The 23,819-nt window shown below is 41.7% G+C and overlaps 1 protein-coding gene across 4 annotated transcripts in view; it reads left to right on the top strand.

The window, feature by feature from the left end:
• The window catches only part of QRICH1 (glutamine rich 1), a 43,672-nt gene that overhangs the window by 14,822 nt on the left and 5,031 nt on the right, over positions 1 to 23,819 (top strand). For all 4 annotated transcript variants that reach the window (XM_023620460.2, XM_023620459.2, XM_014731695.3 and 1 more), the window contains 4 exons: positions 9,190 to 10,233; positions 16,896 to 17,073; positions 17,690 to 17,844; positions 18,969 to 19,083. In XM_023620460.2, the coding sequence (XP_023476228.1) occupies positions 9,190 to 10,233; positions 16,896 to 17,073; positions 17,690 to 17,844; positions 18,969 to 19,083 (1,492 nt within the window). The remainder of the gene's footprint in view (positions 1 to 9,189; positions 10,234 to 16,895; positions 17,074 to 17,689; positions 17,845 to 18,968; positions 19,084 to 23,819) is intronic.

Here is a 23,819-nt window from a genome sequence, read left to right on the forward strand (position 1 = left end):
GTTTTAACTCCACACTGTGCTCCTAAATAGTGTTTCTAATACACAAACTCTCAAAACTAGGTTAGTATCACTGATTTTTAACATATGTTGAATGTAGTCGTCCTTGAACAGCAGTAGTAAAGCCCGAAACAGTAATTGGGCTGGGGAGTGGGATGCTAAGGAGGAGAGCTTGAATTTTTTTTTATTAAACATGAATTACTTTTTTTTTTTTTTTGAAAGAGTTTATTTTTTCCTTTTTCTCCCCAAAGCCCCCCGGTACATAGTTGTATATTCTTCTTTGTGGGTCCTTCTAGTTGTGGCATGTGGGACGCTGCCTCAGCGTGGTTTGACGAGCAGTGCCATGTTCGCGCCCAGGATTTGAACCAACGAAACACTGGGCCGCCTGCAGCGGAGCACGGGAACTTAACCACTCGGCCACAGGGCCGGCCCCCTGAATTACTTTTGTAGTTAAAAAAATATGTTGCTTGGGAATATTTTGCTTTGAACTTAAAGGTACAGGACAGTGATTCTTAACCTTTTCTTCCCTATCCCAGACGTCTCCATATGTCTATATTTATGTATACAGTCCTTTGATAGATGCTTGAGTACAGCAGTGAACAAGAGAGAGAGTTTCCTGACCTTGGGGAGCATACATTATAGCTGGGAGGAAATAGATGATACATAACATAATAAAAATCTAGATAGACTATAGTGATCAATGCAAAGGAGAAAAACAAAGCAGATTGGGGTGGCCAGGGTAAGCCTTAATGTGCTGGTGACATTGAAGACCAAAGAGAGTCGGTAAATGAGCCATGTGGTTATCTGAGGAAAGAGCGTTTCAAATCAGAAAGCCCTAAGCTGGGAGCCTGCTTTTTTGAAAAACTGCAAAAAAGGCTGGTGTAACTAAAGTGCAGTGAGTGAATCTATGCGACTAGAGAGATATGACATGTGTGCACTGAAATATAGGGCTGAACAGACCTGCCTTCTCAACTCAAATGTTAAAAGACTTTTTGCCCCATAGTATTGTGTCTCAACCTAACCCTTTTGATAAGAATAAAAAATTATGTCTGTATTAATGTTATTTGAAATTTCAAAACAATTTACTACCTTGAGGGATGAGGCTGTTTTTCCAGATTGCTTTTTTTTTTTTAATTTTGGTAAAGTTAGATTGCTTATTTTTATTTTTTTGAGGAAGATTAGCCATGACCTAACATCTGCTGCCAATCCTCCTCTTTTTGCTGAGGAAGGCTGGCCCTGAGCTAACATCCGTGCCCAGCTTCCTCTACTTTATATGTGGGACGCCTGCCACAGCATGGCTTGATGAGCGGTGCCATGTCCACACCCAGGATCCCAACCGGTGAACCCCGGGCCACTGAAGTGGAACGTGCGCACTTAACTGCTGCGCCAGTGGGCCCCTAGATTGCTTTTTTAAAACTACCCAGAGTTTGCTCTGCCCTCATGACTTCCTTATCTGTCCAGCCTAGAAGCAGCACATAGATTGTTGGATTTGACAAAGTAGTTACATCCTTAGAATCATTTTAGTGAATTGGTAGGAGACAAAGTTATTTGTCAAAGGTTAATTAGAATGTAGGTGTCTGAATAAAACTCACTGTGTTCCTTTACCCTCTACTACTAACTACCATGCTCACATTTCTGGCCACCAAATGTGTGGATTTTTTTTACACATTGACCAATTCTCCAATACCAGCTGGCTGTCCTTCAGTTCAGTTCAGACACTATCTACTTGGAGTTAGTGTCAGATCCCACAAGGCAAGGGATCCTTCCCACAAGACTGCCCTCCCCTCCTTCAGACACCAGTTGCAAGTCCCAGGTTGTCACCTGTACTTCCCTCTGAGTGGCTATAAATTGGGGTTCTCACTGCCTCTCCTCGGGTTCAATAACTTGCTAGAACAGCTCACAGAACTCAGGTAAACACTTAAATTTACTGGCTTATTATATAGTAAAGCATATGATAAAGGATGCAGTTGAACGGCCAGATATATAGGGTGAGGTCTTAAAGGGTCCCGAGTGCAGGAGCTTCTGTTCCCATGGAGTTGGGATGCACCACCCTCTCCGCACATGGATGTGTTCACCAACCTAGAATCTCCCTGAACCCCATACTTTTGGGATTGTTATGGAGGCTACATCACGTAGATATGGTGGATTAATAACTCTATTTCCAGCCCCTCTTCCCTCTCCAGATAATAGTAGGTGGGGCTGAAAGTACCAAGCTTCTGATCTAGGCTTCATCTTTCTAGTGACCAGCCCCCATCTAGGAGTCTACAGGAATCGCCTCATTAGAACACAAGATGCTCCTGGCACCTTTATTATCACTTAGGAAATTATGAAGGTTTTAGGAGTCTGGCCGGGAACCAGAGACAAAGACCAAAGTATATATTTGTTTTATCACAGTATCACAGTAGCGTACATCTATAGGGAGGCATCTTCTGAAGACAAAAGAAGAGCTCCTATGTAAATGCCTTGATAGAGTGTACAATACTAATAGAGGCCCAAGTTTCCTGTTGGCTGTCAGGTCTACCTGAGCTAGGTGAGGGGAGTTCATTTGGAACTTCCGTTTCAAGAGCACTCTTGAGTTGGGTACTTCCTAAAGCATCCGCATGGAGTTAAATGTGTGTGCCAGAGAGAAGGCCCTCTGATGGTGAATCCCAGGGGTCAGATTTCACTTAGCACCCATAGAATTGCTTGTTTCTTCTCTGTCCCTCCTCAGGGCAGCAACTGAGGCTTCACATAAGGCTAGTTGGTCAATCTGGCCCCACTAAATGAAGGATGCTTTGGTGAAGGGGCCTTCTCAGCAGTTGCTTTTTTTGTTGCTAGAAGTAAGATCTCAAGGCTTCAGTGGCTCAAAGTGCATCTCTTTCTTATTTGTCACCCCAACTTCTGTCCCTCTTCCTTATTTTCTTCTTGCTCTTGCACATTCTCTCCATGCTGAGATGGTCCTTAATTCCTCATCACCCTTAGACTTGCTGAGAGTGAGAAAGGAGGTAATCAAGAGGCAGACTTGGCCCTTAGACAAACATGAGTTCTCTCTCTGCCTCTGCTACTTTAGATATGTCATTTTGGGCAAGTGATTTAACCACTTTGACTCATTTTCTTATCTACATCATAGAAATAAAAGAATTTGTGTTGTAGAGTCTTTGAGGATTACGTAAAACAGTAAGTCCTAAGCACACAGCCCTGCACGTAGTAAGCTCTCAAATGAATAATAGCTGCTGCTGTTTTCTTCTTCCTCCTCTTATTAGTGCCATTCGTACCTAGGGCCCCAGGTGCTTTTCATACATTTAAAAAGCATCCAGACAAATATTTATAAACAAGTATTCCCACTATGTTGGCAGTTTGCCATTTTTTGCCTTTTTTTTTTTTTTTAAAGACATGTAATGTTACAGATGCAGTTCAAATCTCTAGTACCCGTCTGTGAACATCGCCCTCTAGGGTAAATACTATTTTAAAGTTTTCAACTTGATTTGATATTTCCTGTATCCATCTGTGTTTTGGTTTTTAGTTACAAATATCAGGCAGCATTCCCCTTCCTCCCCCTAGCTTACTCAGAAGAATTGACTAAAGGATAGTAGTTAGCTCAGGGAATTTATGAGAAGGCCAGAGAATGGGTTGTGGAGGCTGCACAGCCAGGAACAGGACTCAGGTCACATTGCTAGCCTGCTCTGGCAGAGACCTTCAGCCACACCCCTGGGCACAGGTCCTCACCCTACACAGTCTCTCGTTAGGATTTATGCCATCCTGTTCCATTTCTGCCTCATTCCTCCCCTCGCACCAGAAAATAGAAGTTGTGGTTCCTGCTGCCTCATGTTGCTTCCTTCTGAGTCCAGATTTCTTGCACTGTGTCTAATTTGGGAAGCCTTGGTCACATGTCTGCATTTTAGCTGCAGGCGAGTTTGGGAAAGTGATTCTGGCTTCTGCCTTAAGGAGACAGCGCTCATAATATGGTGTTCTGCAAACATGGGTTTGCAGCCAAAAACAGGACTAAAATCAGCTACTCTCTCACTGGCACTTTGTGGGCTAATTGGGATCCTGATCATCACTTTGGACTGGTGGTCTATTTATTGTTGCCTTTTCTGGCCATTCATGTCCAGTCTTTTACCCACATTTAAATCTCTTACCTGACCACCTTTCTAAAGTTCATTTGTATAATAAGAATTCGGTAAATGTTTGAAACTTGCATAAAGACTTTACCACTTTCAGAAGAGCGTTATTTGAACAGTGAAGTTCTACCAAGATCCCTAAGGGTTTTGCTGACTGTTTCGTTAAAAGGCCCAGGTGGATTTTGATCCTAGGTGGTGATTCCTCACCTAGTGGGGTCTTCCTCTGGTACTCTGAGCACTATCCTCAGCAGTCCCTCCCGAGTGAGACTCAGAACATGAAATAGAATATGAGCTACATATGTTGTTCTGAATTTTCTAGTAGCCACTTTTTTTAAAAGGGAGAGAAGAAGGAGGTGAAATTGACTTTTTAAAATCACCTTTATTTAACTCAAGATATTATTTCAACATGTAATCAGTATAATATTATTAATGAACTATTTTACCCTTTTTTTTGTATGAGTCTTTGAAATCTGGTTGTGTTTTGCACTTGTAGCACATTGTAGTTTGCACCAGCTGCATTTCAGGTGATTGCTAACTTGATGTGTAACAAATGGGTATTGGACTATTGCAGCTTTAGAGAAATGTGAAAGAAGAGTTGGTTCTTTTGTCGCATGGAAATAAGAAAGTAATTTTTTAAATTGTTTATGAGGTAGAATTTGGAAATTGACCAGCACAGACCCCTAGTTTGTTCTCCTTTAGATAAAATATTGGTTTTACACTTTAAGTAGCCAAAAACAAAACAATAAGAAATGGCATTAGATACTCTTTTTAGCTTCAGTGATTGTTTGGAAGATGTGTTACTTCATGGTTTCTCATTGTTCCTTAGTTGGAGTACTTAGTCCTTATGTTGTATTGAGCTCTGGATTACTTAGGTTCTGAATGACACTGAGGAAAAAGAAATAGATTGTTCATCTGCAAACTCCTTAAGAACTTAGACAAGTGACGTCCAATAAAACTTCTAGACTAGTGTTTATCAAATTTTAGGGTGTATTAGAATCACCTGGAGGGTTTCTTAAAACAGAAATTGCTCCCTGTCCCCACCCTCCCTCCCTGGATTCTGATTCACTAGGTCTGGGATTGGTTCTGAGAATTTGTTTCCCTTTTTTTTCACCAGTTTTATTGAGATATAATTGACATACAGTACTGTATAAGTTTAAGGTTTTCATCTTAATGATTTGACTTACATAATCATGAAATGATTGCCACAATAAATTTAGTTAACATTCATCATCTCATAGATAAAAAATAAGAAAATTTTTTTCCTTGTGATAAGTACTCTTGGAGTTTACTCTAACAACTTTTGTGTATACCATACAGCAGTGTTAACTGTAGTCATCACATTGTACATTAAATCTCTAGCACTTATTTATCTTATAACTGGAAGTTTGTAGCTTTTGACCACCTTCATCCAATTCCTCCTCCCCCTACTCCCCACCTGTGGTAACCACAAATCTGATCTCTTTTTCTATGAGTTTGGTTGGTTTCGTTTTGTTTTTTTGGTTTTTAGATTCCATGTATAAGTGAGATCATACAGTAGTTGTCTTTCTGTCTGACTTATTTCACTTAGCATAATACCCTCAGGGTCCATCCATGTTGTCACAAATGGCAGGATTTCCTCCTTTTTATGGCTGAATATTCCATTGTGTATATATATTCCACAACTTCTTTATCTAGTCATCCATTGATGGAGACTTAGATTGATTCCCTGTTTTGGTTATTGCAAATAGTGTTGCTGTGAATATGTGGGTGCAGTGCTGCTGTGAACACAGGGGTGCACATATCTCTTGGATACAGTGTTTTTGTTTCCAGAGAGTTTCCATTTCTAACAAATTCCCAGGTTGATGCTGATGCTGCTAATCTGTGGACCACATTCAGACATACCTTCTGAAAAACTTAATTGATAATATATTCAATGAAATAAAGAATCTAGGGGGGCTGGCCCCGTGGCCAGGTGATTGAGTTCACATGCTCCACTTCGGCGGCCCAGGGTTTTGCTGGTTTGGATCCTGGGTGCAGACCTAGCAGTACTCATCAGGCCATGCTGAGGCAGTATCCCACATATCAGAGCCGGAAGGACCCACAACTAGAATATATAACTATGTACCGGGGGTTGGCGGAAGAGGCGTTTTGGGGAGAAGGAGGAAAGAAGAAAGGCAATTAAAAACTTTGTAAACTTTTACTGTAAAACTTTGTAAAAGACAGGAGGAGCTAAATGAGAAGGGATGATTCAAATGTGAAGGGAACTAAAATACAGTGTGACTTATAAGGGATTGTTGGAAGGTAAGAAACAGTGCTTTTTGAAGCTCTAAAACCCAATTTCTTCCTCCAGAAATGTCCCTTTCCTCCCTTGGTATACTAGGCATAGAGATGATCTTTTTCCATTTTGTATCTCTTGAAAACCACCTTAAATCTAGGCTGAAGTTTCAAACTGCTTTTTTAAAAAACATTTTTTGTTTAGATATGTCTGTCATTTGGTTTTGTAAGACAGTTGACCTAAGTATTATAACCTTGAAAATTACAGCTAAACCTGTTAAGAAATATAGAGTTAATAAAGCACAATACCAACCTCTGAGTGCCTTTCTTAGATTTTTGTCTTTTCCTCCTTTTTTTTTTTTTTAAGAGGAATCTATTAGGAGCTATCTTACGGTGAGGAAATACTTATCTGAAGTTTAGCATTTCCTTCATTTCACTTCAATTTTGCTTCCTCTTAAGTTCAAGTAAAATTAAATTTTTTTTTTACATCACTGAGTTTTCAAATTCTTACTTTGACCATGTAGTAATTGTCTAGCCAGATAAGAAGTTATGTTTTTATAAAAGTAACAAATTTCAAGAGAAGTAATACAAATAACATTTAATTTCTTAGTCACTAATGATATGAATAAAGGTTGTGAACATATAATACCTGATTTCTTATTCAGTATGTTGACATTGGTAAAGAAATGTCAAAATGTGCTTTAACTCTTAACTCTTACTCCCTAATTTTAATTTTAATTTTATAAGGAAGAAAAGCTAATTTTTGAGCACCTACTGTGTCAAATATTATTTTATGCTCACAACGATTCTTTTACGCTCAGGAAAAGGTAGGCATTTCCCCCCTTTTTATTATACCTGAGGAAACTGAAACTTAGAGGACTCACAATCAGGAAAGTACAGCACCAGTTGAAGTTTAAGTCTGTGATCTCAAGGCCTATGCTCTTGGCACAACCTCTTTGCTTATGTTTTTTTTTTAATTAGTAATGGCTTTATTGAGATAGTCTCATATCATATAATTCACCCATTTAAAGTGTACAGTTCAGTGGGTTTTAGTGTTTTCATAGAGTTGTGCACCCATTACTACATCAATTTTAGAACATTTTCATCACCCCAAAGAAGAAACCATGTACCCATTAGCGGTTACTTCATGTTTTCCCCAATTCCCTGCTCCTAGACAACCACTAATCTACTTTCTTCTCCTATAGATTTGCTTATTTTAGACATTTATATAAATGGACTCATACAGTATGTAGTCTTTTGTGACTGACTTCACTTAGCAGAGGTTTTCAAGGTTCATCTGTGTTGTAGCATGTATCAAAATTTCGTTCCTTTTTATTGCTAAATAATCTGTTTTATGGAAATACCGCATTTTATTTATCCATTCATGAGTTGATGGACATTTGGGTTGTTTCCACTTTTTAGCTATTATGAATAATGCTGCTACAGACATTCGTGTCCAGGTTTTTGTGTGGAGATAGTTTTCCTTTCTCTTGGGTATTACTCCTTTCACTTAGAAGTGGAATTGCTAGGTCATTTGGTTTGTTTTTCATATCTTTGTCATATGGTATGTATAAACTTTTGAGGAATTGCCAAGCTGTTTTCCAAAGTGGCTACACCAATTTTACATTGCCACCAGCAGTGTATGAGGATTCTAATTCCTTCACATCCTTTCCAACACTTACCGTTTTTTATTACAGCCATCCTAGTGGGTTTAAAGTGGTATCTCATTGTAGTTTTGGTTTGTATTTTCATGATAGCTAAGATGTTGAGCAACTCTTTATAGGCTTATTGGCAATTTACATGTCTTTGGAGAAATGTCTACTCAGATCCTGTCCCATTTTTTGCGTATGATATGAGGAAGAGGTCCAACTTCATTCTTTTCATATGGATAGCCAGTTGTCCCAGCACCATCCTTGGTTATCTTTTGTTACATGTTTCCTTCTGTTATTAGAAAGATATAATCCCTCATCTGCCTTCTTTTTTTTCACCTTGCTAATTCCTGCCTGTGTTCAGAGTAATTTAGATATGTCTGATGGAAAAGTCTTTTTTTGAAAACTACATACTGTGCATAGCATCTTTTCATGCTGCTTTGTATGCTGAAGTAACAGCAGTAAGACATGAGCTGAAATTCATGTTCGCAGAAATGGGTGATCCAGGATATAATAACCTTCCTTAGATTAAATTATAAGGAATCTTTTGTGTTTTTTTAATGGCTTTTCTATTAAAACAAAGGTATCTTAAATAAGCACTCTAAAGAATCATTCAACATTGCTTGCATTTTAGCAGCAAGTTGGAGACATCTCTGAAAGAGATTTCAAGAGTTTTGTCTCTACTGCATTTTCCACAAGTTGTCTGTGGTGGGAATAGTTTTGATCCTGGGTTGGGAATTGAATGCGTATTGAATGTACTTATCTTTCTGACCTTTTAGAGCAGTGTCTCCACACTTTTTTATCTCTCATCCAAGGTTAAACTATTTTCTGAACATACGCCTAAAATGTATATTTATAAATTGTATACTTGTACTACTATACCAATATGCGAAAAGGGGTCACATTTTAAAAGAGAAGCTCAAAAATGATCAAAAGTTCTGATATTTCCTTCATAGACTCCAGTTGATAGTCTTGGTTGCTCTCAGATTGGTATGTGTTGCTCTGAATGCGGTGTGATGCTGGAGAACTTTGCATATGCTTTTGGTGATTATGGCCTCCTTAGAAACCTTGGGTATGGCAGCCCCTCCTCCTCACAGTACCCAGGGCCCCTGCCTGAGATCTCTTATTCCCTTCGGGGCTGGATTCACAATATTGCCTGGCTCACTCACTGGTGAATCTTGTTGCTGCAGGTACAGGTGCAGGTGCAACAGTCTCCGCAGCAGGTCTCGGCTCAGCAGCTCTCCCCACAGCTCACCGTTCACCAGCCTGCTGAGCAGCCCATCCAGGTCCAGGTGCAGATCCAAGGCCAAGCACCACAGCCGGCAGCTCCCTCCATCCAGACTCCAGCTCTGCAGAACCCCAGCCCCTCACAGCTGCAGGCAGCCCAGATCCAGGTGCAGCATGTGCAGGCGGCCCAGCAGATCCAGGCTGCAGAGATCCCAGAGGAGCACATCCCACATCAGCAGATCCAGGCTCAGCTGGTGGCTGGCCAGTCTCTTGCTGGGGGTCAGCAGATCCAAATCCAGACCGTGGGTGCCCTTTCCCCACCACCGTCCCAGCAGGGCTCACCCCGGGAAGGGGAGCGGCGGGTTGGCACAGCCAGTGTCCTCCAGCCAGTGAAGAAGCGCAAAGTGGATATGCCCATCACTGTGTCCTACGCTATCTCAGGGCAGCCGGTGGCCACCGTGCTGGCCATTCCACAGGGCCAGCAGCAGAGTTACGTGTCCTTGAGGCCAGACTTACTCACAGTAGACAGTGCCCACCTGTACAGTGCCACTGGGACCATTACTAGCCCTACAGGAGAAACCTGGACCATCCCTGTTTACTCCGCCCAGCCCCGGGGGGACCCTCAACAGCAGAGCATTACCCACATTGCCATTCCCCAGGAAGCCTACAACGCAGTTCACGTCAGTGGCTCACCCACGGCCCTGGCAGCTGTAAAGCTGGAGGATGACAAGGAGAAGATGGTGGGCACCACGTCTGTAGTGAAAAACTCCCATGAAGAGGTAGTGCAGACCCTTGCAAACTCTCTCTTTCCAGCACAGTTCATGAATGGCAACATCCACATTCCAGTGGCTGTGCAGGCTGTAGCAGGCACATACCAGAATACAGCTCAGACTGTCCATATATGGGACCCCCAGCAGCAGCCGCAACAACAAACTCCCCAGGAACAGACACCACCAACACAGCAGCAGCAGCAGCAGCAGCAGCAGCAGCTCCAGGTTACTTGTTCCGTAAGTCAGACTTACCTGCAGGGCAGCCTGCTCCCTCAGGGCCCAGTGCAACATAGAACTTGCCTGGCAACCTCTGGCTTGTTTACTGCAATGATGTTGGTCTTGGAGTAGTATTGTATTTAATATTTTGGGTGGAGTGGAGATGAAAGGCACAGAAGCACCAGGTGAAGCTATGCAGCAGGCCAGAGTTCTGTCCTGGTACCTAGAGGTAAATGAAATGACTAATAACTGCTTTGAGGGTAGATGCCTGGAGTGCTCTTTTAGGAAGAGAAGAGTTCTAGGTAGAGACTAATGGGACACCCCAAGTGTTATCTATGTCCCAGGAGCTACTTTCTGCATCACCAATGAATAGATATAGTAGAACCTCTGTAGTTTAGCACACAGGCTGTAAACTCATCACACTGGGAAGGCTGTGAAATTGTTCCTTAGTTGTCATCTGTGGACAATGGAGGTAAATTAGAAGCTTAAAATACCTGCTAGTGGGCCTGTTAAAAGTGACCACTTTTGGGAGTCTCAAACAAGCCACCTATGCAGTAGGACTTCCCAAAGGTGTTTTTATGTTCCTTAAAAATAGTCAAGATAAGCCTTGGTTAATTGAGTTTTCTGCCGTGGCAGCTATGTTGAAATTTTTTTTTTTTTAACTTTTTTTTTTAGGTTTTAATTTTTTTCTTTTTCTCCCCAAAGCCCCCCTGGTACATAGTTGTATATTCTGTTTTAGTTGTAGGTCCTTCTAGTTGTGGCACATGGCACGCCGCCTCAGCATGGCCTAATGAGCGGCGCCATGTCCGGGCCCGGGATCCAAACTGGCGAAACCCTGGGCTGCCAAAGCAGAGTGTGCGAACTTAACCACTCGGCCATGGGGCCGGCCTCTTTTTTAACTTTTTATTTTGAAATAATTTTAGATTTATAGAAGAGTTGCAAAAATAGAACTCTTGAAATTTTAACTTTAAATTTGCTTGGCTCTTTTAACTTTTCTAATTGTTAGTCTTCTTAAGGCTGTTATAGAGGTGTGGATAGATGCGCCTTTAAGGCTGTTGGTAAACTTTCTGCTCTCTTGTCTAGCAGACCTTTAGACTAGATATAGGGCCTCTCGTCTCACGGGGCTACTGAAGGCAGTGTGTCTCAAAGGGCAGGACCTCCTGGGAATGTATGTGAGAGACCTGGCACAAACAAGGCACTATTAGACTAGAAACCACACTCGGAAACTCAGGCCATAAATGATTGGTTAAGGAAAGGCTGACCAAGTGGTTTCATAGAGGCAACGGTGTATTATCTTAGGTGGCTTTCCTAAGGATCTATTAAATATCCAGCTGTCAGGCCTAGAAGTAGAACAAGACAGAATTATTGCTTCAGGTAGCTTATAGTCTAGTTGTGGGAGTAAGAACATGATTTCTATTTCTTTGAATTATTTATAAAGCAGTAAAATCAAGTATGATGTGTGCTACACACACAAACTGGTTAAAAAGTCAGCAGAGGCGTCTTTGTGGAAAAGGTGACATTTGATCTCTAGTTTATAGCTTAAGACTGATAGGACAAAGGAGCAGCATGAATACAGAGCCAGGGATGGACAGAAGATGATGGCCTAGGGCAATGTGAGAGGGGGATTGTGGGGAAGGCGTTAGTACAGGGGGCAAAGAGGTTATCTTTCCAAAGAGAAGAGTTGAGCTTGATCTGATGTGTGGTAGGAATTTTTTCAGAATCCTAAGAGTTATGGTAACAAGAGGTATCATGTACAGGTGTGTAGAATTGATGGCCTGTAGGAGACACCAGCCAGGAGACTTGTCATGGGGTTCTGTGCTCAGCTTTTGCTCACAGGGATGGAGCTCATCAGCCCTCCCTTCAGCTCTCCTGGGCCTGATGGTTCAATTTGCAGGTCAGGCCTCTTTTGGTGCTCATAGGTCTCTGTTAATTTGCACATCTGTGCAGGTGAAGATATTTTCTGGAGTTCATTTTAATATGCCCATCTTCTTCAGAGGCTATGTCTCCTTTGGGAAAGTCTCAAAGGGACTTAGATGTCAACTATTATTACCAGAAAAAGAAAAATTGGAAAGAATACTCAATGTGGGAAAGATGAGTTTGTCCATTTACACCACAAACATTCCTCTGCCCTTGTCGGGCTCTGTGCTAGGTGCCAGGGAACAGAGATGAATAAGACAGTCTCTGCCCTTGGAGCACTCATAGCCCATGGGGAAGATAATTGTGTTGTGATGTGAGTTGAACCCTAAGGAGAGCTGATGACAAAGTGTTGTGCTCCTTCACCTTGCATACTCTTTATGAAAGCTCTCTTACCACCTGTCTTTAAAACCAGACTTAGGATGAAAGCTCCCTCCTTTAATCTCACATCCACCTCCATCTATTGCCCCATTTCTGCACTTTACTTTATTCCCAGAGTTCTCAAAAGCCTTATCTACACAAGCTGACTCCACTTGCGAATCCATTTTCTCTTCAACTCATGACTGAATCTGCTCTGTCAAGGTCACTGGTGACCACCCTGTGGCCAGATCCAACCAGCTCATCTGTTTTTGTTTTTTTTTTTTAAAGATTGGCACCTGAGCTAACAACTATTGCCAATCATCTTCTTTTTTCCTGCTTTTTCTCCCCAACTCCCCCCAGTACATAGTTGTATATTTTTTTAGTTTCGGGTCCTTCTAGTTGTGGCATGTGGGATGCTGCCTCAGCATGGCCTGATGAGCGGTAGTGCAATGTCCACGCCCAGGATCCGAACCGGTGAAACTCTGAGCCGCCAGAGCAGAGCGCGCAAACTTAACCACTGGGCTACAGGGCTGGCCCCTAGCTCATCTATTCTTATCTCACTTAGACACATGACACGGTAGATCATACCTTCCTTCTTGAAACTCCTCTGGCCTTCCATGTTGTTATACACTCCTGGTTTTCCTCCTACCCCACCGATTCTTTTTCCTTCTCAAGAGACTTTGCCTCTTTCTCTATCTGAATCATACATGTTGATGTTTCTCAGTACTAGCCCTCCTTTCTCCCGAGGGGATGTCTTTCTGTTGCCATGGTTTTCTGCATCCTCTAGATGACTGCTGCTGCTGAGGAGGATAATCACTGACACTATGTGCCAGGCACTGTTCTCAGAGTTAGATATAATAACTCATTTATGTAACTCATTTAATTCTCACACCAACCTTATGAGGTATGTACTGCTATCTCCTCCATTTTACAGATGAAGAAACTGAGACACAGAGAAATTAAATGACAAGGCCAAAGCTACCATTAGTAAGTAGCAGAGTTGGGATTCAGCCCTGGATAGACTGGCTCTGGAGCCTGTGTCTTAACCCCTGTGCTGCATTAACACATGGATCTTTTTCTCTAGACCCTGTCTTTCCCATGCTTCCCACACATTCAACAGCCTACTTATCATTTACTTGGATTTATTGAAGAAATATCTCAGCTCTGCATTAGCATCACCTTCACAACTATCAAAAACTTCCCCATCTCAGAAAGTAGTACCATCAGCCACCCGTTTGTTTAAGACGGATACCCAGGAGCTGTCCTTGAGTCTGCTTTCCCTTAGTCGTCAAAGCCAGTTCATCAATGGGCCACATTGGTTCTACCACCAAACTTCTCAGAATCTCTTAAATTTATCTCCATTGTCACCATCCTAGTCCAGGCCACCAGTGCCTGCTTCTACTTTTGCTGTTCAATCAGTTCTCCATAGATCAGCAAGAATAATTTTCTTAAAATATAAGATATAAGATATATAAGGTATAAGTCACTTCCCAGCTTACAACTCTCTAAGGGCTCCATTATAAATAGTAAAAACTCTACACCACACCGCAGTGTTAATGCCCTACTTACATCAGTAGTTTTCACCCTGGGTGGGATCACTACTACTGCTGCCCACTGATAGACATTTGGATGTGTGTGGAAGAAGTTTTGTTATCAAGATGCTTAGGAAGGTTATGTTTAGTGGATGGAGGCACACAGTGAAGGAGGCCTGGCTAAAAAGCCAGTAGAAAAGTACTTCCTCACATGCTGTGACCCCCACTTACTTATCTAGTCGAACTTCTAGATTTCCAGCTTGGGTAGATGTTATTGCCACTGAACAAGTTAGGGAGGGAACTGTGAGGAAAATAATTCTGGAAAGGGAAGGTCATGAGTTCTCTCCATAAATGTTTGAGATGGCTATGAGATGTTCAGTTGAAGATCTACGGTACCCACTGGGTATGTTAATGGGAGGTCTAGCTTGGATGTGCATGGTCAGCAATCATTTTCACAAATAGGGAATTCCAAACTGGGAAAGTAGCTGAGACTCACCAAGGAGAATGGTAGTTGAACTGAGAAGTGTGTCTAGAGTGGAACTCCAGGGTTGACAAACAGTTAACGGCCTGGCAGTGGTATTGCTCTTTTTGTTGAGTAATAATGTATCTTATCAAAGCTAATAGAATACTTTTTATTTGTTGATAAGCAAATTTGTGTGTCATGTATAAATTATTTTGCCTTAGGGGCCGGCCTGGTGGCACAGCGCTTAAGTGCGCACGTTCTGCTTTGGCAGCCTGGGGTTCGCCGGTTTGGATCCCAGGTGCGGACATGGCACCACTTGACAAGCCATCTGTGGCAGGTGTCCCACATATAAAGTAGAGGAAGATGGGCACAGATGTTAGCTCAGGGCCAGTCTTCCTCAGCAAAAGGAGGAGGATTGGCAGCAGATATTAGCTCAGGGCTAATCATCTTCTTCTTCAAAAAAAATGATTTTGCCTTCAATTTGAATGATTTGATGTTTGTCAGCCCTTTAGGTAGGCCCTGGCTTGGAGAATTGCTCAAGGAAGTTTGTTTACAATGTAGACAGGTTGTGAGACCCAGTAATCTGTGCTTGGTATGTGTGTTGATGTCTGTCCCACCCAATGGGATTGTTATTGAGGCTGTCGGGCACACGGGTATTCTCTACCCCTTTGTCTGCATGGCTTGGCCATCAGACCACTGAGGATGGGATCACTCTTCTTTTGGAAGCAGGAAGCTAGAGCAGTGCCTCCTGTTTTCAGAAAATGTCCCTATGAGTCAGAACAGTCTTATTGAGAAGGAACATGCAAAAAAATAGAACTAACTGTATTTATAGCTAGAGAAGCCATACAGAGCCTCAAGTTTTATCTTCATATCTTAAAATGGCAGGGGAGAGGACATGACTTGTTTGTTGTACTTTTCTTTCTCTAAATGATGATTCTCAACCATGGCTGGACGTTAGAATCACCTGAGGAGTTTTTAAAATTCTGATGGCATACTCCTACCTTAGACCAATTAAATCAGAATCTCTGGGGATAAGGCCCAGGCATGAGTATTTTTAAAAATCAGCCCAGATGATTTTAAGGTGAAGCCAAATTTAACAGTCACTGCTCTGGACACTTGGTATTCAAAGTATAGTCTGCAGACTAGCTCTCTCACTTGGGAGCTTGTTAGAAATGCAGAATCTCAGGTCCCTCCTAAGACCTTTTGAACCAGAATCTAGACTTTTTTTTTTTTAAGGTTTTATTTTTCCTTTTTCTCCCAAAGCCCCCCGGTACATAGTTGTGTATTTTTTAGTTGTGGGTCCTTCTAGCTCTGGCATGTGGGATGCTGCCCCAGCATGGCTTGATGAGCAGTGCCATGTCTGCGCCCAGGATTCAAACCGGCAAAACCCTGGGCTGCCGAAGTGGAGTGCGCGAGTCCAACCACTCAGCCACAGGGCCAGCCCCGGAATCTACACTTTAATAAAATCCCCAAGTGATTTGTTTACACATTATAGTTTGACAAACAGTGCTTTGAGCCAGTAGTTCTGAACAGTGACTAATCATTAGAATTACCTTTTTACATGGGAAGATTTTATTTATTTATTTATTTTTAAAGATTTTATTTTTCCTTTTTCTTCCCAAAGCCCCCTGGTACATAGTTGCGTATTTTTAGTTGTGGGTCCTTCTAGTTGTGGCATGTGGGATGCCACCTCAACATGGCTTGATGAGCGATGCCATGTCCGCGTCCAGGATCCGAACTGGCAAAACCCTGGCCCGCCAAAGTGGAGCACGCAAACTTAACCACTTGGCCGTGGGCCCAGCCCTGGGAAGATTTTATTTTTATTTATTTATTTTTATGTGTTCCTGCAGATCAACTCTTTTTCTTTTTGATGAGGAAGATTGGCCCTATTCTAGCATCTGTTGCCAAGCTTCCTCTTTTTTTTTCTTTCCAGAGCCCCAGTACATAGTTGTATATCATAGTTGTAAGTCCTTCTAGTTCCTCTATGTGGGATACCGCCATAGCATGGCTTGATGAGTGGTGTGTAGGTCTGTGCCCAGGATCCAAATTGGCGAACCCTGGGCCACTGAAGCAGGGTGTGTGAACTTAACCACTACACCACTGGGCCAGCCCCACCGTGGGAAGATTTTAAAAAGATTGATACCTCTTTAAAAAGAGATTCTGGGGTGGAGCTCAGGTGTATTGGTGTTTTTAAATCAGAGATTCCCAAAAGTACATCCAGGGCTGAGAAACACTGCACTAGCCTTTGCCATTCCTGGAGTAAGGAGTAGAACTCCAAAGGTTCTTGAAAGTAGAACAGCAAGGAGAAAAGAGATTTTTTTTTTATTAAAAGAACAACAAGTAATCTGGGAGTTTTGCCAAAAGGGCCTGGTACAAAACAGTATTGACACATTTTCATGGTTTCTCTTTCATAGGCTCAAACTGTTCAGGTTGCTGAAGTTGAACCACAGTCACAGCCACAGCCTTCCCCAGAACTCCTGCTTCCAAATTCTCTGAAGCCAGAAGAAGGGCTTGAAGTATGGAAAAACTGGGCCCAGACCAAGAACGCTGAGCTAGAGAAAGATGCTCAGAACAGATTGGCACCCATTGGGAGTAAGTGTTTGGGAGGGAGATGGGGGTAAACTCTGTCTAAAATGCAGTGGTACTGAAGTAGGAGGAGGACAGAATGGCGGGAAAGTGGTTTCCCTTGGCTCTGGGGACTAGAGAGCACCATCTGAAATAAAGTATGCTGAACTGAAGACAAGCAACAGGCAGGCCTGACCCACTGCAGATGAGCAGGATTTGTGGGGTTTGCCGAAGACCAGGCACTTTTGTACACATGGATTTCTTGAGTGGACCTGGCAGATCTAGGCAGAGCTACTTTTGGGAGAAGATAGGAACCAGTGAGTGTGCTCAGGCTCTTTAGCATTATGTTCATGTACTTCCTCACATTACAGAGGATGGATTTGGGGTTTTTTTGCTTTCATGTCTTGGCTGTATTAATAATTTTTGGGATATGTGAGGTGGGGAATATTGTGGGAAAGAAACCCTTGTTGTAATAGGGCATACAGGATTATTGCCTTAGTAGGCCAGTTCTGATCTAGATACGAGCGACCTATTCTATCCCAGCACCCTGATGGGCAGTAGCTGCTCTGAGCCCTGCTTCCAGGATATGAGGGACCAATAAAGAGATGACTGTCACCGTTCACCTTTGGGACTTATGTTGCAGGGCGCCAGCTGCTGCGATTTCAGGAAGATCTCATCTCTTCTGCTGTGGCAGAGTTGAATTATGGTCTCTGTCTAATGACACGGGAAGCTCGAAATGGAGATGGTGAACCCTATGACCCAGATGTGCTGTACTATATTTTCCTGTGTATTCAAAAGGTAGGAAATGGGGGCTGGCCTGGTGGTGCAACAGTTAAGTTTGCACACACTGCTTTGGGCAGCTGGGGTTCACCAGTTTGGATCCTGGGTGTGGACCTACGCATTGTTTGTCAAGCCACGCTGTGGCAGGCGTCCCACATATCAAGTAGAGGAAGATGGGCACGGGTGTTAGCTCAGGGCCAATCTTCCTCAGGGAAAAAAGAGGAGGATTGGTAGTGAATGTTAGCTCAGGGCTAATCTTCCTCAAAAAAAAAAACCCACCACCAAAGGTAGGAAACATGTTTGAGCTGTTCCCCGTCAATTATATAATGAGTTAACACTTTTTGTTAAAGTAAATGTATGGTTTGCATAAAAGTAGTTTACCCAAAACAAAGTCTGGTGCTAACAGACAGCTTTTCTTCTCATTATTCCCTCCATTAAGACAAGATAATTATTTGAAGGAGTCCAGCTAGCATATACAGCTGTAGTTAGGTTTTCAGGACATCTAAGGTGAAGCATAACAGAGAAACTGGTTTTAGACTGGCAGTTTAGGAGAGCAGAGATGGATTTCTTAGTGTTGTTTGAATGCTCTTGTGAAGAAGCCCACAGTATGATAGAAGAGATCTTGCCGGTTCGGACTCACCCTGTTGCCTGGGCATGAGAAAAGTCTGCTTCCCAGTTTGTTCCTCTTTCTTTCCAGGCACCAAATGAATTGTTTTACATGCTCTGTCTCATTCCATGCTTTCTCCAGTCCTGAAAGGCAGGCACAGTCATCTTCATTTACAGACAAGGAAACTGAGTCCCAAAAGTTAAGAATCACGCAAGTTATTTAACTGACACTATATGTAATAAGAGGCTGGCCCCAGAGCCTGCATCCTGTTTTTTGCTACCACAAGACGATGCCTTGCCTGGGTGGAATAGCAATCACAAAATTTGTTCCATTGACCCAACTCTCAAGAGTGTTCTGAGTCAGGTCATGCGATCTGAAGTGTACTGTGCCAGTGTCACGTTTTGACCTGATGTGTTGTTTGTTAAGCAGGGAATGGGTAGGGATACGTGATGGTACTGATAGAAAAATGTTTATTTCCCCTGAAAATCTTACTCAAGAGACTACCAACAACTTTCGTTGATTGTTTTTCTTTTAGTATCTTTTTGAAAATGGACGGGTTGATGACATTTTCTCCGATCTTTATTATGTTCGATTCACGGAGTGGTTACATGAAGTTCTGAAGGACGTTCAGCCCCGAGTCACTCCACTTGGTAAGAGTCTTCCTAGTCCTTGGATGTCTTTCCCACCTGGGTTTAGATAAGATTGGCTTCTTGTGAGGCTGGCTCTGATACAGTGTGCAGGTGAGGAGGCTGTAAATCTCAGGCACCAGCATTGACCTCTGTGCTGCTTGGCCTGATATGGAAGGACCGATGCTTACCAGGCAGAGAACCTGGCTAGTCCCACTGTGGCAAGGACACAGGGGCATGCAGAATGTGGAGTATACTTTTTTCCTATTAAAATTTATTAATTAAAATTCGAATCATTGCAAAAATTAAGAATTATGAACTGTTTTATCTGTAGGTTACTCGGGTTACATATTGGGGGTTTTTCCCCGATGTTTGAACATATGTTCTACACATATAGAACATAGTTTTTGCTTAACCCATAGGCAACCTCCTGGACAGCATGTTGTTTTGAAAAAAGCATGATTTTTGCAGTAAGAATGTCTGAGGTGTTTATTTTATTTTAGTATATTTTTTAAAGATTTTATTTTTCCTTTTTCTCCCCAAAGCTCCCCCGTACATGGTTGTGTATTTTTAGTTGTGGATCCTTCTAGTTGTGGCATATGGGACTCCGCCTCAGCATGGCCTGATGAGCGGTGCCATGTCCGCGCCCAGGATCCGAACCAGCGAAACCCTGTGCTGCGGAAGTGGAGGGCGAGAACTTAACCACTTGGCCACGGGGCCAGCCCCTATTTTAGTATATTTTTTAATAAACTTAATTTTTAGAGCAGTTTTAGGTTTACAGAAAAATTGAGCAGGAGGTACAGAGAACTCCCGTATACTCCCTCATACAGTGTTTCCTCTATTAATATCATGTATTAATGTGGTGTGTTTGTTATAATTGACGAGCAAATATTGATACATTACCATTGACTAAAGTTTATAGTTTACATTAGGGTTCACTCCTTGGGTTGTACATCCAGTGGCTTTCAACAAATGTTTAATGACACGTGTCTACAATTACAGTATCATACATAAGGTTCACTGTCCTAAAATCCCCTGTGTTCCACCTGTTCATCCCTCCCTCCCTCTCCCTGAGTCCCTGGCAACCACTGATCCTTTTTACTGTCTCCATAGTTTTTCCTTTTCCAGAATGTCATGTAGTTGGGATAATTCAGTATGTGGCCTTTTCATATTGGTTTCTTTCACTTAGCAATATGCATTTACTGTTCCTGCGTGTTTGTTCATAGCTTGATAGCTCATTTCTGTTTATTGCTGAATAATATTCCATTGTATGGATATACCAGTTTGTTTATCCAATCACCTATTGAAGGACATCTTGGTTGCTTCCAAGTTGTGGCAATTATGAACAAAGCTGCTCTAAATATTGTGTGCAGGTTTTTGGTGGAAGAATAGACAAATAGATCATTGGAATACAGTAGAGGCCAGAAATAGAGCCAGACAAATATAAGCAGCTTATTTTTGACAAAGCAGCAAAGGCAGTTCAATAAAGAAAGGATAGGTTTTTTTTTCAACAAATGGTACAGAACAGCTTGACATCCATATACAGAAAAATGAATTTAGACACAGACCTTATATCCTTCACAAATTAACTCAAAATGGATCATAGAGCTAAATGTAAAACACAAAACTCTAGAACATAATATAGGAGAAAATCTAGATGACTTTAGGTTTGGTGGTGACTTTTTAGATACAACACCAAAAGCATAATCCATGAAAGAAAAAAATTGGTATGTTGGACTTTATTAAAATTAATAACTTCTGCTCTGTGAAAGACACTGTTAAGAGAATGAAAAGACATGCCACAAAGTGGGAGAAAATCTTTGCAAAACTCATAGCTGATTCTAAAATGTACAAAGAACTTTTAACACTCGACAATAAGAAAACAAACAACCTGATTAAAAAATAGGCAAAAGATCTGAATAGATGCCTCACCAAAGAAGATATCAGGTGGCAGAGAAGTATGTGAAAAGATGCTTATCATCGTATATCATCAGGAAATTGCAAATTAAAACAACAGTGAGGGAGGGGCTGGCGCCATGGCCAAGTGGTTAAGTTCAAGTGCTGCGCTTTGGCGGTGTAGGGTTTCGCCGGTTTGGATCCTAGGTATGTACATGGCACCGCTCATCAAACTATGCTGAGGCGGTGTCCCACATAGCACAACCAGAAGCACCTACAACTAGAATATACAACTATCTACTGGGGGGCTTTGGGGAGAAGAAGAAGGAAAAAAAAAGATGAGCAACAGGTGTTAGCTCAGGTACCAATCTTTCAAAAACAATAATAGTGAGATACCACTGTACACTTATTAGAATGGCTTCAGTCCCAAACACTGCAGCACCAAATGCTGGATAGGGAGCAACAAGAACTCTCATTCATTGCTGGTGGGAATGCAAAATGGTATAGCCACTTTACAAGGTCGTTTGACATTTTCTTACAGAAGTAAACATTTTCTTACCGTATGATCCAAGTTGTGCTCCTTGGTATTTACTCAGCTGAATTGAAAACTTAGTTCACATGAATATCTGATTTTTAATCCTGGCTCTGCCATTTATTAAAACGTCTGCTGCTTAAGCTTTTTTAAAAAAAAACAGATATAATTGATATATAACATTATATTAGTTTCAGGTGTACACATAATAATTTGATATATGTGTATATTGTGAAATGGTGTAATCTAGTTAACATCCATCACTATACATAGTACATGCTTAACCTTTAAAAAAAATTAATGGTTAGGAGCCAGCCCCATGGCTGAGTGGTTAAGTTCACACACTCCACTTTGGAGGCCCAGAGCTCGCTGGTTCAGATCCTGGGCACGGACCTAGCACTGCTCATTAAACCATGCTGAGGCAGCGTCCCACACAGAAGAACTAGAAGGACCTACATCTAGGATATACAGCTATGTACTGGGGCTTTGGGGAGAAAAAAAAAAAAGGAAGATTGGCAACAGTTGTTAGCTCAGGGCCAGTCTTGCTCATCAAAAAAAAAATATATATATAGGTTAAATAGTATTTTTTGAGTGCCTGCTATGTGCCAGGTAGTATTCCAGGTGTAGATGATATAGTAGGGAACAAAATAGAGCTTACAGTCTAATAGGGAGAAAGAATATATAAATAATTTATGATTAATTAAGTGCTTTGAAGAACAAAACATAAGGGAATGGAAAATGTTAAGGGCATTAGGAGAGAAGCCTCCCTGAGGGGCTGTCATTAGAACAGAGACTCGGGGCCGGCCCAGTGGTGTAGCGGTTAAGTGCACATTCCGCTTTGGCGGCCCAGGGTTCACCAGTTCAGATCCCGGGTGCGGACATGGCACCACTTGGCACGCCATACTGTGGTAGGCGTCCCACGTATAAAATAGAGGAAGATGGTCACGGATGTTAGTTCAGGGCCAGTCTTCCTCAGCAAAAAGAGGACGACTGGCAGCAGATAGCTCAGGGCTAATCTTCCTCAAACAAAACCAAAAAGAACAGAGACTCAAGTAAGTGAATCACTCTACATGATTTGCAAATTTTCAAGCCAAGTGTGGCTATACAAAGTTTGCTTTTTATAACTTCTTATTATGGAAATTTCAAGCACATGTTAAAGTAAACAGAACAGTGCATGGTAAATCTTGTTTCATGTATACGTCATCTGTTTCCCTCCTCCTGTGTTTTGAAGTAAATCTCAGATACTTTATCCATAAGTATTTTAATATGTATTATTATTATTTTTTTTAAGATTGGCACCTGAGCTAACAACTGTTGCCAATCTTTTGTTTTTCTTCTTCTTCTCCCCAAAGCACCCCGATATATAGTTGTATATTCTAGTTGTGAGTGCCTCTGGTTGTGCTGTGTGGGACGCTGCCTCAGCATGGCCTGATGAGCAGTGCCATGTCTACACCCAGGATCTGAACCAGTGAAATCCTGGGCTGCCAAAGCGGAGCCTGCGAACTTAACCACTTGGCCATGGGGCCGGTCCCTAATGCATATTCTTGACATACCACAGTGCCATTATCATACTTTTTTTGAAAAAGATAATTCCATAATGTCATCAAAACCTACCCTTTGTTCAAATTTCTGATTGTCTCGTAAATGTCATAATTGTGTTTATCTCAGTCAAGATGGAAATAAGATCAACACGTTGAAATTGCTGGTATACCTTTCAGTGTTAAGCTTTAATCTTTAGTTTCCCTCTTGATTTTTTTCTTGCAATTTGTTTATGGAAGAAACTAACCTTTTAAATTGTCCCACAGTCTGTTTTTTACTGATTACATCCCCCATGGTGTAGTTTTAACATGCTCTTCTGTATTTGTATCATGTCCCCTGTAGTGACAGTTAATTGGTAGTTGCATATAAAGACTTGGTTGATCAGGTTTTGCTTTTTTGTGTTTTCTTTTTGGCAAGGTTATATCATAGATGGGTTATTTACTTCCATCAGATACCCATAATGTTTGAATCCATTCATTCATTAGGAGTTGTAAACGGTGTTATTCTAATGTTAGTACTTCTTTATTATTAGCTGAAATACGAAGAAACTTTCCCCCGTCAACTCTTTGAATTTTTAGCAGTATATCTACAGTATTGATTGTATAGAATGGGGAGGATAAAGGCTTATTTCTTCTCCTTTGTTTAGCACTTTTCACAGTAATGGGTTGGTTCACCAGCTTCCTCCAGGAATAACTAGTTAGCTGTGTTGTTTTTTTAAAGAATTGTTGTGAACTAATGGATTTGAACACATTTAATATGATTCAGTCCATTGCAGTCGTTATCTTTACTTATG

This window comes from Equus caballus, chromosome 16 (genome assembly GCF_041296265.1).
Source record: "Equus caballus isolate H_3958 breed thoroughbred chromosome 16, TB-T2T, whole genome shotgun sequence".
Lineage (NCBI taxonomy): Eukaryota > Metazoa > Chordata > Mammalia > Perissodactyla > Equidae > Equus > Equus caballus.